Source organism: Piliocolobus tephrosceles, chromosome 1, assembly GCF_002776525.5.
Source record: "Piliocolobus tephrosceles isolate RC106 chromosome 1, ASM277652v3, whole genome shotgun sequence".
NCBI classification, from domain to species: Eukaryota; Metazoa; Chordata; class Mammalia; order Primates; family Cercopithecidae; genus Piliocolobus; species Piliocolobus tephrosceles.
In genome coordinates, this window is record NC_045434.1 from 147001194 (window position 1) to 147017779 (window position 16586).

At 42.0% G+C, this 16586-nt stretch overlaps 1 protein-coding gene and 1 long non-coding RNA gene across 2 annotated transcripts in view; one reads left to right on the forward strand and one right to left on the reverse strand.

Annotated features, from left to right (window-relative positions):
- The window catches only part of LHX8 (LIM homeobox 8), a 30967-nt gene extending 28815 nt beyond the window's left edge, over window positions 1-2152 (reverse strand). Inside the window, exon 1 of the mRNA XM_023207535.1 lies at window positions 2135-2152. Coding sequence (XP_023063303.1) covers window positions 2135-2152 — 18 coding nt within the window. The remainder of the gene's footprint in view (window positions 1-2134) is intronic.
- Window positions 1-5104, forward strand: part of LOC111539663 — a 5432-nt gene extending 328 nt beyond the window's left edge. The window contains exon 2 of the long non-coding RNA XR_002730746.1: window positions 4684-5104. This is a non-coding gene — a long non-coding RNA (uncharacterized LOC111539663). The remainder of the gene's footprint in view (window positions 1-4683) is intronic.
- The last annotated feature ends 11482 nt before the right edge of the window (window positions 5105-16586 follow it).

Here is a 16586-nt window from a genome sequence, read left to right on the forward strand (position 1 = left end):
TGTGTGTGTGTGTGTGTGTGTGTGTGTGTGTGTGTGTGTGTGTGTGTGTTAGGGTTTAAAGTGAATCTGGGGTACTATCTGGCTACTATCGAGGAGAATTTATCGCGCGGGTCATTTGGAGATCCAGAGAGCTAGAGCTGTGTTAGTGAAGTAGGGCGGGGGTGCGGGCGTTTATGCGGTCTTTCCACCCACCCTTGCCTAATCAGGCGGCTCTCAATCAGGTTTTCAAAATACTAATCTTGATCTGAGAGCGTCTATCTCTGCATAAGTGGAGAAAATGATTCATTTTTAGAGGTTTCTGGGCTTGGGGAAGAAGAATGGTCGTCAGACAGGAGCAGAAGCCCTGAAAGATTGGTCTGGCCTCGCTTTACTCCAGGCGCCTGTGGGATGCTGACCTGTCCCGTGGTACATCTGCGCGCACCCATCCTTGAACTGTAAACCTCTGGGCGGTGAGTCAATTTCTATGTTCTGGGCGGTATAAGCCTTTGGCTCGGGGTCAAGTGTGCAAGAAGAGGGGAATGTGTTTGCTATGAATGCCAGGGCTGATCGTCCTGTCGGTCTGGGGTACAACGACCTTCTGACCTTTTGTCAGGGGCTGGCATAGGAAGGTATAGCTTCTTCATAGTGGCCAGGTTCCTTGGAGCTGGAGTCACACCTCTTACCCGCTCTCGTCCTCGGCTGGGGCAAAGCAAAAGTTACCCTGCTAATGTACAGGGGTGCTTGGGCCAAAAATCAAAAGAGTTTTTTGTTTGTTTGTTTGTTTGGTCTTAGAAATGAGGGTTTTTAGCCCAAACTCCAATTGATTCCAATTTTGAACGAAGACTCTGATCAAGAAAACATTATCTTGTGTGTCCACAGGTGGAAAAGCAATCGCCTGCGTCGTGACAGCTCCTACCTACTAAATTGAAAATTTGAAAATCAGAGACCGCAGGCCCACCCAAGGTGTCTACCAACACCTGCGGATCACAGGGCTTTTTGCAAGCCCATGGGAAAGACAGCCTGAGAGACTTTCGAGTGCCTCCTGTCCCAGGCTGTGCCTTTCCTGCTCCAGGCAAGCCTTGAGTGCATCTCCCTAAAAACCGATGGGGGCAGGGAAGGGGTCTAGATCCCGTGGAGCCAGGCCTTGATTGGAGGTCCGGGGCTAGAGAGAGGGAACACCAACCCACCCCGACCCCCACAGCTTCCACTCACCCGAAGAGCTGCCTAATTGGGCTGCGAGCAGCTGCGAAATTTGTAATCGTCTAATAAGCCTTCCGCCTCGGTAATTCTTATCAAAAGGCATAAAACTGATATTTTCACACCCAGCTCGCACTGCAGGCGCCGTTTATAAACATCCTTCATCAGTGGGATGAAATTAAGCTTGCATTGACAGAGGTCTCTGGAACTCGATATTTAAAAGCAATAGATCCGAATTAGCAAATTATAACTTTAAGTAGGGAAAGTCCCCACCAACTCGACTATAGAACCCTTTGCCTCTGAGCTCCTCGGGGTGAGTAACCACACATTTGAGAGAACTTAACCTGGAGGTTCCGCGGTGCTCAGGCAATCTCCGGAAACTCGGATCCCTGAAATACGCCTGCTACGGGTCCTCCCGCCCGCCTTCTAGGAACTCGCCTGGGTCAGACCTGTGGAGACCGGGGCGAGGCACAACTGGAGGCTGGGAGAAAACGTGGTCAAAGGAGGCGCATCCAGGACTCCCGGGCGGCCTGCAGGCGCAGTACCAGAGCCCTGCTCTTGCGGACCCGAGCTTTACGCGGCCCGCGGCCCTCACCGCCCACCTCCGGGGCACCAACGCCAAGGGTACAGTGGACCAGAGGACTGTAGGAGGCGGTGGAGGATGGGGAGACTTTCGCGACCATAAGGAGGTACAGATTCTGGCAGAATTCTGGTGGCGACTCCTTCGATCCCTGAAGGTGAAATCTCAGCTAAAACCAATCTGAAACTGCGGTTGTCACAGTTGGTTCAGGGTTAGGAGATGGTGTCTTTGGATTTTTGCTGCCCCCACGGCCCCCCCCCCATCCCCCCCCCCCCCCCCCCCCCCCCCCCCCCCCCCAGCCCAGCGTAACCATTATAAATATTAGTCTGGGAAAAGACTTTAGGAGATTGCTTCTAGAGGTTCTTTCCACAAACTTGCGCTGCTCAGAACCTGCATAACCCCTCAGAGATGGGAGAGCTGTAAACGCGCTCACCTTGGGACTTACTGGTCCCAGACTCCTTTTTAGACCTTGCCACCCACAGTTTCTGAGGGTAAGAGAGGGGCGCGTTTATTCACGCCAGTGGAGGTCGCCAAAAACGAGCGAGGGCCTCCGTCTGGGACCCACCGGTCTCTCCCACTGTGGGCCAAAACTGAGGTTTGATGGGCTTCCCAGCTGGGCAAGCCTGCTCCACGCGGGACACCCGGGAATCCACTGGTGGGCAGACCCGGCCTTCGCCACCCGCCCCGCGGCATTCCTCACTGCAGTCTGATACGCCGAATGGGGCCAGTTGTCTCGAGCGGTTCTAGAGAACCGATAAAGGAAAGCCAAGTTCTACGACCAAGAGCCTGTACGAGTGACTCGGTGTTTCTTTTCAGCCGGTGCGCAGAGCGCCAGTAACCTCTCCCCGTCCGCTACGGAAGGAATAGGGGAAGCGTTTCCAGTCCAAGAGAGAGGATGGGAGAGAGAAAATTAGGAACCAAAAGGAGCCCGAAATTAAGCAGGGCAGCCTGGAAAGCTTACCGGCTAAACGCTATGGCGCGAAACGCTAAAGTCCGTTACACCATTTATTCATAGTGACATTTCCAAGCCGACAATCGCGCCTTAAGCACGCCTGTGGTTTGGAGGTGCCGGTTTTATATGCATTTTACCCTTTAGAATGATAACCAAATCAGGACCAATGGAAACCTGATTCTAACCTGTTTCTACAGAACTCTGCCTGGATAATTCTGTAAAAGCCAAAGTCCAAGGTGGAGGGAGGGAGAGAAAGAGAGAGAGAATGAGAGACAGAGAGAGAGAGAGAGAGAGAGAGAGAGAGAATCCAACTCTTTAACCGCCTCCCTTTACTGCGTTTTCCTACAAGTCCCAGGTTAACCGGGCGGATATAGCCTTGAGTTCCCTGATCAAGAAGGAGGATGGAACCGAGACCCTATAGGCTTCTCCTCCCCTTCCACATCCCCGTTTTCCCGCTTCCCCAGGGGTGTCTGAAAGCCCAACTCGGCCAGTATAGCAGGAAAACTAAACTTTATCTAAGTGCAAAAAGGCAGGTGCCAGATGGTTTTCTCGGTTTCTGGGGATGGGGTGAGAGGGAGAAGCGGGCCTGTACGAGCCTCCTATTCGCAGAATTGGATGAGATTTTGATAAGGGAACCCTCAGCTCAGGTTGTTAGCCAGTGTGAATGAGCCCCACACAGGCCTGTGCCATCTGCCCACAACTTTGGTGTCTAAGGTTCTCGGCAGCAACACTTCCACCTCTGGTGTAACTCATAAAGCCACACTTTTACAAAAAAAGTTGGCCCAAGAATCTTGAGCCATGAATTTAAAAAACTTAAATAACTTCTATATGCATTTCTGCTACAGGAGAATGGTTCTTGCAACTGTGGCAAGGTTTTCTTCCTTTCCTTTCTCTCCTCCTCCTCTCCCTTCCTCCTTCCCTGCTTGCCTGCCTTCCTTTATGGGAGTTCAAGGTTTAAGAGGTATGCAACGTGTTATTATAGTAAGACCACAGATTTGAAGTTAGTCACATCTGTAATGGAATTTTGAGCAATTTAAATTTTTAACACTTCAGCTTTCTCATTTGTAAAATGAAGATGGCATCACTTGGAAATTGTCATAAAAATCATAATGTTAAATTAAGTGTTCATCCACACAGGAGGTTCTCAGTGAATATAATCTTTCTCCTACCACATCCTCCTTCACTTCCCTAGAGAGGTGTGCATGTAGAGGAGCCACCAAAGGCCCAATTTCCCCAATGAAGAGTAGGTCAATGTTCTTCAGCAAGTTGACCATTTTCAGGGGTTCAAACGGTCACAGAGGCTAGACGCACCTCCCTGGGCTGCAGAGGCTCCAGAGATGAGTGCAGCTGCCTGGAGCCACCTCTATTGTGGCAACTAGGCCCAAGGATGCACAATGAACACCTTTTTCATCTCCTTTATTGCTGGTTTATATGAGAGTTAATCTAGCACGTTCAAAAATGCTTGGCACCCTTCTGTCAGTTTGCACAACCTTCTGAATATTGTGAAAATGGCAGTAATGATAGCTGTTGATTATTATTTGTCAAATGCTCCCACTGACGTTGTGGCACACAACCCTACTTTAATTTGTCCAAAGCCATATTTTACCAAGCCAGGGCAGAATTCCAACCCAGACATCCGACGAGAATGCCTGACTTTCAACTACTTTGCAGTGTTTGTGCTCTTTACTGTGAGTTCAGAAATTGATACTTTCAGTAAATGGATTCATGATAGTTCTTTACCACTCCAGCACAAGTGGTCCAGCCGCTAGCCTCTTGCCTCTGCCCACTTCCGCTGAGCAGCTGGGGGGCGTCTGGTGTCCTGTGGGGAAGAGCGCCCCCTTCCCACCCCTACTCTTGCTGGGCAGAGGTTGAACAGCATTGAATGAACTGAAGTGAGGAATAAAACAGCCACGACCCGGAAAAAGGAGAACGCTTAAATCGGCGGTAAAATCTTTCTCTCTCCTTTTCCTTGCAGATTACATAATTCGATGTCTAATCATCAGCTAGTGGATCAAAATCTGGATTGGATAGACGGTGACTCGATCTCCCCACAGACTGAAGTCCTAAGGCCTGCACTCACTTCTGGAACTTTCCTTTGGGCCTTGACCGAAACTCCTGTTATTGTGTGCAGTAGCAGAGGCTGCGCTGCCTGGCTCAGTTTGTGCAAAGGCTATTTATTGTTTCTCATTCACCGACCCCTCCGGTGAAGTCTTTAGCAATAGTTTTTTTCCCACACAAACGTGAATAAAGTCGATCCCTGCAGTTCTTCCTGAAGCTCTACAAGCTTCCTGGAAGCAGGAACCGTGTGCTGTTCCAACGACTCTCTGAAACCTAGTTCAGTGCCTGGCACTAGACAATAAAAAATTGCTTTCTGAATGAAAGTATATGCTGGCAGGTGCAGGGGGTTTCATGCCTTTCTCTGCCTTCGTAGTTCTAGCGCTTCCTACCTCTTACCCTTCTTGCCCAGTTCCTGCATCTTTCAATCCCTTGAAGAGCTAGGTAAGAAAGGGCATGGAAATTCTGACATAATAATTAGCAAGTGGCTTGTTTTTTGTCAGATGCCTGACTGATGTTGTGGCATACAACTTCACTTTAATTTGCCCACAGCCGTATTTTACCAAGCCAGGTCAGAATTCAAACCCAGACAACCCACACGGAGGCCTGACTTTTAATTACTTTGCTATTTTTGTCTTATAACAAAGGCTTATAAGCTTATAACCTCCAAGGGATCCTCAGGCATCATGGTGCATTTGAGTTCTTCCCTCCTGAGAGAACTTCAGACCTCAGCATTTGCAATTAAATTGGGAAACCTACTCTGGGTGCCTAAGAGACCAACTGGGTCAGGGCCTCTGTTTATACAGGAGGCTCTGGGGGGGCCAGTAGGAAGGTGTTGGATAGGAGAAGCCTGGGGCAAGCCCCCATAGACAGACTCTGGATGCGCACTTTGAAATGCTGTGTGTGATGGCCAGACATTGATGTAGATTTTGGCTTGCTTCAGGGTAAAAAGGGGACCCAAGGTGGACAGTGAGAATGGGATCTGAGGTCATTTGGAGCCAGGTGCTGCTGCATGCCATCAGCTCTGGATTGGAAAGGAGATACACCTTCGTTTACAGTCCACAAAAAGTAGGAAGAACACAGAGGAGACAGGAGGGCAGTAGATGGAGTCTTCACTCTTGAGTAGGACAGGTTCCACTCCACAGCAGGTCATAGTAGTGTGCCCTGGGTGCCTTGGCGGCTGAGCCTAGTCTCTCCCCAGTCACAGTCCATCCAAGCAGGAATAAGCCCTCGTCTAGGACTTGACTGGGATTCCAGAGTCCTGAAAAAGGGCTGGAAGACACCATGCAACCTGGAATGGTTTTACCAGCGCTTGCGATATTGAAATTACTCAGCACTAAAGGAGAAAGCACTAGGGCCTTATTCTTAAGACTTGGTGTGTCTTCTTGGCGAGACACACCAAGATTTGTGAACTCAGCTATAACTGCTATAGGCTTAGAAACACAACAAAAATTGTTTTAGAACTGGTTAATCCCATTTCTTTCCCTCAAATACCAGCCCCCCTTCCTCAGAAGGGCCTCCAACAAGTGTTTATTATTATTACTATTAATTTTAAATGGTGTCTTTAGGTTGTTCCAACTTTCAGTAATAACACCTTGATCTGGCTAAGCTCTTTACAGTTTGCATCATTATTGTTTTTGCATGTCAAAGTTTTGGGAAGAAATAAATAGGCAGCAGTTTCTTTTGAAGATTTTAATACATATGATGCCTTTTCAAGGTTTCTTTCCCCTCCTCTCCTTCAGAATACTTCTGCCCTGCTTCGGTAATATTTTGGGGTATTGTGTGTGGGGAGGAACCTCTTGCGTTTAAAAAAATAACTTGGATTAATCCATGTAAATCTGTCTTTTAAAGGTCAGGATGCAGAAAAAAAGTAGGCTGTAAACTAAGTCAGAATTCCTGCTTCTTTAAACCACCTTTCCCCCCAGGCTGAGAAAACTTTTTTCCTAAAAAGACTTTGTACTTTTAGAGACGAATTTGCATCCTTTTATAAGAAGTACCATGGATTGTTTAGCTTTGCCTGGCTTTTATATAGGTTGTCATATGTAGTCCTCACAATCTTCTGTTAAGTAGAATGTATTATTATGCCTGACTCACAGATGGGGAACCTGAAGCTCGGAGAGGTAGCTCACATTCTCAGGACAAACTAGCAACAGAGGATGAACCTAAACTCATTACAAGGTCTTAACCATTGTGCTACATGTAAATAATATTTTGTGGCCTTGCATGTTGGCTGTGTGGCTCCTCCCAGTCTCCTGAAGCATTATAATAGAAGTGAGAATTCTCTTAGAAGACCTTGAGGATGGCGGGACTGGGGGAGTGGGGTAGGAGGTGCGAGTCTTGAGGGACCTGAGCGCTGCGCACAGTTAGGTGGGAATGGAGTTAGACACGTGTGGAACCTGGGTCTGGGATCGGGGAGCGGGGAGGAGGGGGAGGAGGATGGGCTCCAGGAAGGCAATCAGCCAGGGGAGGGAAGTGGATCGCGTGCTGGGCGAACACTTTCTTATCGCCTGCTGGTCAGAAATATTGTTGCATTTCCTTGGTAACACCCCAACGCCCGAGGCGAGGCGGAGCGCCGCAGGGCGCGTTCATTGGGAGTTGAGGCCCTTTCTGGCTCCCGGAGGCCTGGGCTGGCGCCTGCCTTCGAAAGCGACCTCGAGAGAAACGCCCTGGAGCCAGGCAGGTCCCCACGGCTTTGAGGTCCCGGTTGTCCAGCCCCAGTGCTGGTTGGGAGCATCCCCACAGCGCGGTGCACTCCGGGAGGCACTGTTTTCAGGCCCCAGTTGTCCAGCCCCAGTGCAAGTTGGGAGCATCCCCACCGCGCGGTGCACTCCGGGAGGCACTGAGGCATTTGGGCGCAGGGCTGGGCGATGAGAGCCGGCGCCCCGGAAACAAGCTCTGTTCAGAAAGCAGGTGGAGGACCCTGTGTGATCCTCTCCCCCGCCCCTCCTCATCACTAATCCAAAGTCGGTGTGGGTGGCCGCGGCTCCGAGCGCCTGGACGCCTACCCGAGCCCAGGCCCTGAGACAGGCTCCTCGAGTCGCCCTGGTGGGTTTGACCGCCGCCCTCCTCGCATCCTTTTCCGTGGGAAACCCCAGGGCGGAGGCTACGGTTTCACATGGGTAACATTCTTCTCCTGGAATCAGATCGGTCTTCCAGAGGATAAGACCTTTCTTTCCTGAGAAGGAGAGCCTGAAAGGAGACTCAAGGCCCAAGCCCTCCTTCCCCTCCACCGTATCTACTGGTAAATAGGTAGGTAATTCTTGCCCGACACTTCAAAAGCCCCCTCTGTGCACATTCGAGCACCCCACAGAACACTGTGAAAATAAGAGGAAAAACCACAACCGAAACCAGCAACAAACAACAAGGCCACGGGGGCAAGGCCTAACTAGGCCAGAACAGATATGTGCGTGGGTTGTCCCGTGAGGTGGACAGGCTCTGGATGCCCGAGTCGGGAAGAAAGGCTAGAGGGAGTGACAGGGCCAGGGGGAGGCCGCTGTCATTTCGGAGTAGCTTCGCCGCTTGCCTTCCTCGGGCGCGGCATGTAGGCGGGCAGGCAGTAGCCCTGGAGGGCCAGGCGCTAGGGGCCTTGGGCCTGAGCATCACCCCGGAGGCCCGCGATTTCAGCCTCTGGGAGGGCTTCCTCGGGAATTCGAGTTTCTTCCACTTGGCTTTACTTCCTGTGCCAGCCATAGCCCTTGGTCCTTAGAACTTTTAATACTATGGTGTAAAGCTTGGGCAAATACATGTAACTGACCATGCACGAGTATATAGCCCTTTTAAAAGGTAAAAGGTAGGGTGTGTGTGTGTGTGTGTGTGTCTATGTCTACGTCTACCTACGCACGCGCCTGTGAGATTCTTCTGGGCTGAGAATGTTTTCCGTTCCAAATGATGGATAGGCCTTAGACCCTCTGAATTTCTTTGGTTAAATCAAGGACTTAATTTCTTTTAACATATATGAATAACTATATCATTAATTTTGGCCACCCTCATAGAAGTTTAATGCCAATATATAAGAGAATGCAAAAGGGAAAATATTTGTATGCCAAGTTTAGTCTGGAAAAATATCAGTAGCATTTCGTATTTGACAAAGACATACATTTATAATTTTTTTTTCCCCAGCTGGCAAGGGTATTGTTTTTAAATGTATATTCCATGATTATTGTTTCTGTTTGGTACTTTGGTCATTTGAAACACATCTGTTTCTGATATCGTTCCTGTGTTAAGCACACACTATTGTGTTAGCAAGATTTTACACCATCTGTTTAAGAAAATTCTTGCCAGTGCTATTTGATGCCCTGTTGAACTTTAGCCAAACTTCATTTTATAATGTTCTCTCAGTCCTGAGCATATATAATATATTTTAATGAAATTATGCTTTTGTATTGACTGACAGACATTAGAAACACATTCACATAGGTCAAAAGCATTTGAGCTAAGTGTTGGATAGGAAGAACTATTAAAATAGTATAAGAAAAATATGTGTAAACAAAGCAAAACTTTAAAATAACCCAGATAAACAGTTCCCTCTCACGCGCACGCGGGTGCACACACACACACACACACAGAACTTGGATGTGGCTATTGGGAGTTAATGTATAATTCTGATAATTTGTGTATTTCTTCATTACATTAAACTTGGAATTTGTATTTTTGACATTATTCCAAAGGTGTAATAATTGACTTTCTTTTTTTTTTTTTTTTTGAGACAAGAGTCTCGCTGTGTCACCAAGGCTGGGGTGCAGTGGCTGGATCTCAGCTCACTGCAAGCTCTGCCTCTGGGTTTACGCCATTCTCCTGCCTCAGCCTCCCAAGTAGCTGGGACTACAGGCGCCTGCCACCTCACCTGGCTAGTTTTTTGTATTTTTTAGTAGAGACGTGGTTTCACCGTTTTAGCCAGGATGGTCTCGATCTCCTGACCTCGTGATCCGCCCGTCTCGGCCTCCCAAAGTCCTGGGATTATAGGCTTGAGCCAATGCGCCCGGCCTATAATTGACTTTCAAAATAATAAAATAGAATAACATTGTAATGAGATCATATTAAGTATATATTAAATGTAACACAGACGAGCATTGAGTCTACCTAAAGTGGTATTTTTTTTTTTTTTTAATTTTGTGGCTACTCATAAAGGTTTTGCATTACATTATCAAAAGCTAACAAACTTAAGGTCATTTGTGCCAATCCAAAAAATGTTCAAGCGTCTATGCTTGATGGCTAAGCTTATATCTAACAGTGGAATAACTGCAAGGCTGGAATTGGCTAGAAAAAGCAAATATTGGCTGTGTATTTTCAAATATCTTTTCTAGAATGGAACACTGGTTGATATATTGACCTATTTTGTTTACATCCAATATGTGTACCCCAGTATAAAGCTTTAAAAATGGCAATTTCTCGTGATATTTTAGTTATGAGTCTAGAAATATCAACGTTTTCCTTTGGTTTAATAAGCTTCTGACACTTATTCCTAGAAATCAGTATTTTTCAGTTAACAAACAAGTTTGCTTTGTGATCTACCAAAACCAGGTTGTCACATTCTTTCAGTTGGTACCTGGACAGACTGCTTTTATTGCTCATTAATCAGATGCTGTGGTTAAGGTGTGTCTATTAAATAACTACTTAGGGATGTATTGTCATTTTATTTGTTTCGGAAAACAACTTTTTGTTTTGGTGTAATTTCTAAATAAAATATATTCATGGTTATGTGGATAACTGACATTATACAAATCATTTGGAATTGAGTACCTTGTTAGCTGTGTAATAAGTATGGTTATAAAAAGAGAATGAGTATCATAACATTTTTGCCTATATATACTTTTAAATATTTATCAGGATCTACATTTTTCTTAAACTGTTAATTTGGATGTGTTGAAATATACCCTGTACATTTCTTTTTAAATAATTGTTACTAGAAAACCTTATGGATCTTCACATGTCTGGTTCCAATTAATTTGCTTAGACTATTTAATGGATAAAATAATAAACTTGATTTAGTCAATCTGGACTTCTACACGAGTTTTCTATGTGCCTCTTTAAGGTCTAATGCCTTCTTCTACACGTGTTTAGTTCTTGGTTATACTCTTATAAAACCTGGGATTGGAAGAATAACTAATTCTTTTTCTTAAAAAAATTCATTTTCTTAAAAAAATTTTGCAGTTACATCAGTACAAAAAGGCATCTTCAAATGAGTGTCAATGATTATCAAAAGAAAACTATGTACATCTTTGTGAATTTAATTAATCAAGTATGTATTGAGCACCTACTACATACCAGGAACTGGCGATACAAAGAATAAGACATGGGTGGTCCTTGTTCTCAGAAAATTCTCAATCTATTAAGGAGACTGACAAAAATACAACTAGCTCATCCCTGTAATTCTTTAATGATTTTTATCTACCCCCTGGGCTTTGAATTAGTAAAGTATCAGATGATCCCAATACTTTGCATGTTTTAAAATTCTTAAAAGCATTAAAATCATAAAATATCAGATGATCACAATACTTTGTATATGAATTAGTAAAGTGTATATATGACAATACTTTGTATTGTATCGCAATACTTTGTATATGAATTAGTAAAGTATCAGATGATCACAATACCTTGTGTATGTTATACAAATCTTAAAGTTAAATCTTAAAGTCATTTGTGTGGAACAGAAGCAAATTACCCCCACAAGGCTATCGGGAATTAATTTATGGCTTTTGAGATAAACTACACCTTCTGTACTTTTTCAGGTATGAGGAGGGGATGGCTTTAACTTGGTGTTCCTAAAACATCCATCTGCTGGATTGTTTTGAGTCTTACATCATAATTATTCCTTTGGTCTGTTGTAGAATCTGTTGAAAGAGTGGTGATTGGGTATAGTATTGGGGCTAGTTTTTTGGTTTGTTGGATTTTAAAACCTGAACAGCTCTTTTCCTCTAACTTTTCCCTCTCACTTTCCTACATAATAATTTTATATTTTTATTATGGAAAACTTTTAGATGATTAGGGGAGGAAGGAGGATTCTACAGATACTATCTTTCAAGGCAATATATTACTGAAACCAATATTTGCTGTTTTTCCACCATATATTTGCTAGCTTTGGGGATTAATTATCCCCAAACTGCAAAGCTGAGTTTGTTTTTCATACAGACAAATTGGGGATAAACTGTTTAGCAGACTTTCTTGTTAAAAAGTTGAAAGTTTTTGTCTGTGGAAAGTTTTGGGAATTTAGGGTAAAAATTTAAATGTTAAGATGTTTTAGCACTTATAAGAATTACCATAAAGTTAAATTTAGCTACTATCTCTAATAATTTTAGAGATCAAAGTATAATTTTCTTCTTTTATACATGCTGGAAAATATCAGGAGAGAAAGGATAAATTATTTTGTTGAATTAATTTAATGCTTTTTACCCCTGAGGAAACATTGCAGTTTTAATTGTTTTCTGTTTAATCTTGGGTTTTGGACTAAGTCTGTCTTGTGCTCTTCTTGTAGAGAAGATTGCTCCTCATTTTGCCTCACCATAATCACAGAACTGTTGATATAATCTATTGATTTCTACTGGCATTTGTCACACATTTTATTTCGATTTCCTCAATTTTTCTTAACTTCTTGTTTCTTAGAAAGGTAGAATGCTGAAGTGAAAGATCTTAAGAGTTGGAATCTACTGACCTGTGTTTTCATTTCAACCCCTTTGGTTTTTAGCTCTGTGACCGTGGGAAAATCACATAACTTTCTGAGCCTCAGTTTCCCATTATGTGTTCTTTTCCTATACATGCTGATTCGTGAGGCTAGGAGTTTAAAGATGAATACAAAACTAGTACAGTTTTGTTTTTGACAGTTTTGACAGTCTTGAACTGGATTAGGGTTTTTGGTAGAAATTCCAAGATGTCAAATCCAAACTTTTTTTTATGTTGTGGTTGAGCCAGAGCCCCTTTAACAAATCAACAAATAGTTAAAAAATATAATTCAGTTTTTCTATATTCAGAGGCTTAGTGAGTATTAGGTAATATATAGAAAACTTGATGTGTTCCTTTTGGGTACATTTTGGTTATGTGGCTTTTCACATCCACTGAGTTTGATACAATAACACTATATATACTTAGAATCAGTGGTCCATATGGTGTTCAAACATTTGAAGTGGCTATAATCTAGCTATAAAATAGAATATAATTTTCTTTTTTGATCAGAAATAAGGCATCTCTCTTATCTACCTTTTTTGTTATACATTGAATACCTGTTTAAAAAATTTAAAATATATGATAGAATTATAGCCTTAAGCTTTCCTCCAAAACATAGTTACCGGTGTTTAACATGAATCTGTAATGAACTGAGACGAATCTGAAGTGAAATCTAAACTTATCATTCTATATGATGGAATATTAATAAAGACCTGGAATTTAAATTTTGAAAGCTGCACTCTGGAATGCCGTTTGAAAATTAAAGTGAGAGAGGTAATGGAGACATACTAGCCATATAGATTACCTTCCATGATCTGATCCTCACATACTGATTTAAATATTTGACCTTTATGCTTGGCTGGCATTTTGTGTGTTCCTCTATTTGTTACCTTTTTGTCCAGATGGGCTTATGTGATTCCTTTACTAAAAACTTTCTGAGGTCAGTGAGTATGTCTTATGGAACTTGAGATTGATTCGTAGTGCCCCAGATAGTGACTGCAACTGTGTTTGGCGAACAGATGGAAGGATAAATGAATGAATGACTGTTCCATTTGATGGGATCGCAGTGCAAACAATTTTAATGATCAGATAGTAATATGAATGTGGGAAGGGTCCAGTAAAATACCGTACAGCATGGGGGCCTATGACGTAGCTTGCTTATGCACATTTAAATTAATTTTGGTTTGTAAAAGAACTGTGTTGAGACACTTAAGAAGGTTACTAGTTTCTGATTTGTACATTAAGTCGTCTTTTTAAAAAAATCTCAACTTAGAGATCAAAGACTCAGCTCTGATACTTAGAGTTGTGACCTTTCTTTGCCTACTTTTTATTTGGAAAATTAGGAAAATAATAACTTTTTTCACTAAGTACTGAGGTTATTTTGATGATCAGAAGAGATACTGTATCAAGATTTTTTAAAAATGTAGAGCAATAAGCAAATGTTAAGTAAGTGGTGAATGTCTAGAGAATGAATTGTGAAGGACATTCTAAATTCAAATAAACAAAGTCACAGTGATAAGGGCTCATTGGCGCTTAATGGACCATAATGAGGAAGTCTGGTAGTGGTTTCTATTGTAATTCCTATCTAAATTCAGGGGATTTGATTTTGGTAGATAGTGTGGAACCCAGGGATTAGAACTGTATGGGACTTTCTAAAGACTTTATAAGGTCCCAAAAGACTTCCTACATAGGGAAAACGCATTGGAAATTCCTGGTTGAATGACAAATGGTTCAGAGACTGCCTAATCTAGAAGGTTATGCACCCGCAGAGGTTAATTATGTATCTCCCAATGAATTTGTGATGATTCTTGGTCTTCCCTTCACAGCCAAGCCTTCGGGAAAAGGAAGTTTAAAACCCTTCTGTGGGGAAAGATTTTTAGAGCTATAGTACTAAAGCTCTTTTTCCCCAAAGAGGGGGAGTACATAGCCAGAACTGTTTTTTTTTGTTGTTGTTGTTTGTTTTTTTACACAGAGAGAGAGCCAGACAACCTGAGTGATGAGCAGAGCAGCAGTAGACCCTTCCTTCTGACAGCAAGAGAATGGAAAAGATGGCCTATGGATATTCATTCAATGCATATTTATTGAACACTTGCTATGTGCCAAGCACTGTGGCAAGCACTTGGGAAACATTCTGATAAACAGAACAGACCAGTCCTGTCCTTCCTCATCCCTTGATGCTTACAGGCAGATGGCTGACTGAGACAGACATTAAACAACATACTCTACAACTGGTTTTTCCCACAGATAGGAATAGATGATAATATAAAAATATTTATGAACCAATTATCTGATGTAGAATAATATAATTTTTCATCTTTTCTCTCCAAACTAATTTTATGCATTCTTTAAAAGAATTTTAAAATGCTTCTTTATTTCTATTTTTCAAGGTTAGCACTACAGCTGATTATTTAAGAATGTATTATAGAATTTAATTCAACCCTGAAAATAGGGATAGGTAAATTCTTGAATATCTCAAAGTAAAATAGTTAAAAAGCAAAAGAAATTAGAACAAAAGATAGATAAATATTTTAACCGTGTAACTTTTTAAACCTTTTAACTCAGATACATTTTAGTGATTTCTTATTAGGTGAAACCCTGTTAAAATATATTTCTTCTTATCTCTTATTTTTCTTATCTCATTTGTTGTGGGTGCTCAATAAATATTTGTTCATAATTAAATAAATTCATGTCAGATCCTGAAGGTAAAAATATAGTGATAGAACAAAGGGATTATACTTTCCTCAGAACAAAGGGATTATACTTTCCTCCTATAAGCTATGACCCGATGGAACTGGTGACTGTAGTTTTAATTGAAAAAAACAAAACAAAACATAAAAACCTGATAGTTTACAGGACAGAAAGAATTTAAAACCAAAACACGTCGAAGACAAATAAACACTATTTAGATGTTGCCAGCTTCAGAGTCAGTTGCACATCTCAGAATGCTTAATCTTAAGTATTTATTACCTATTTCACTTTCAGCACAGATATATTACTTAGAAAACTGTTTTATAAGAAGTTTTCACATCTGTCAATTATTTCCAGCTACTAGCTAATCTGGTAGTTTAGATCAGAGAAAAATAAATAAACTTACTTGCTTGTGATGATGTAGTTGAAATTTTCATATATAGAAAAGTATTTTGTATTACTAAGTAACTTATCAAATCACTAATTCTACAATTTCATATTCTTTCAAAATATTTTTGGGCAATTGAGTCTTTAATTCAGAGTGTCTGATAAAGGGCTTAGACTTTCTTTTTTGCTAAACTTTAAACTGTCTTCTAAATATTTTTGAGAATTTGCTTTCTCAAAAAGGGTATTGCCTATTTTTCTCTATATTGAGTTACTATTCACTTGTTTTGCTTATAATATTTTTCAGTTTGTGGATTTACATAGGACAAATACTCCTTATAGATTACTTTTCTGTGGCTCTTAAGAAATAAAGTACTTAAAAGTAATGTTGACATATTAATAAATTTTGATATTGTAAAGAGAGAAAAATTATGGAAATTTGAGTTTTAAAGTAAAGCATAGTTATCTCTTATTTCTGTAAAGTTTCTTAAAATGTTCATCTATCCTAAAGAGAACCAACAGGAAACTTAAAACTCCAACATGAAAACTTTTGAAAATCATGAAATTCAGGGGATAACTATATACTGCTGCTATTTGCCAGCCAGAAATTCAGAACTAGTCTTGTTTCTGCTTTGCTGGTTGAGGCTTTCTAAGTCTTATATATTCCATTCATCAAAATATTTTTTACTGTTTTAATTTTTGGTGGGAGGTGCATTTAAGAAACTATACAATAAATGTCTTATATCTTCAGGCGTTTGCTTCTCTTTGGCTTAGACTCTGGTTTTGAAAAGTCTTCAATGGAGAGGTTAGGTGGGAAAGTCTATTTTCCTTTAAAATGAGGAATGAGTTCTCTAGGGCACACAGTTAGGGTAGAGATCTTTCCTGGACTCACATGGCACTTTTTTTTCTGGGACTCAGTTTCTTTTCACAATTTGCTCATATAAAGCTTACCAGTTGGTATCCTCTTCTGATTAGGTTCTCTGATGGTCAGTTGTTGTGGCAATAGATAATTGACCAAAGGCATATGTATTAGTGATTCTAGAGACTTTCCAGACTTTTAGAAATGGAATCTCACTGTGTTGCTCAGGCTGGACT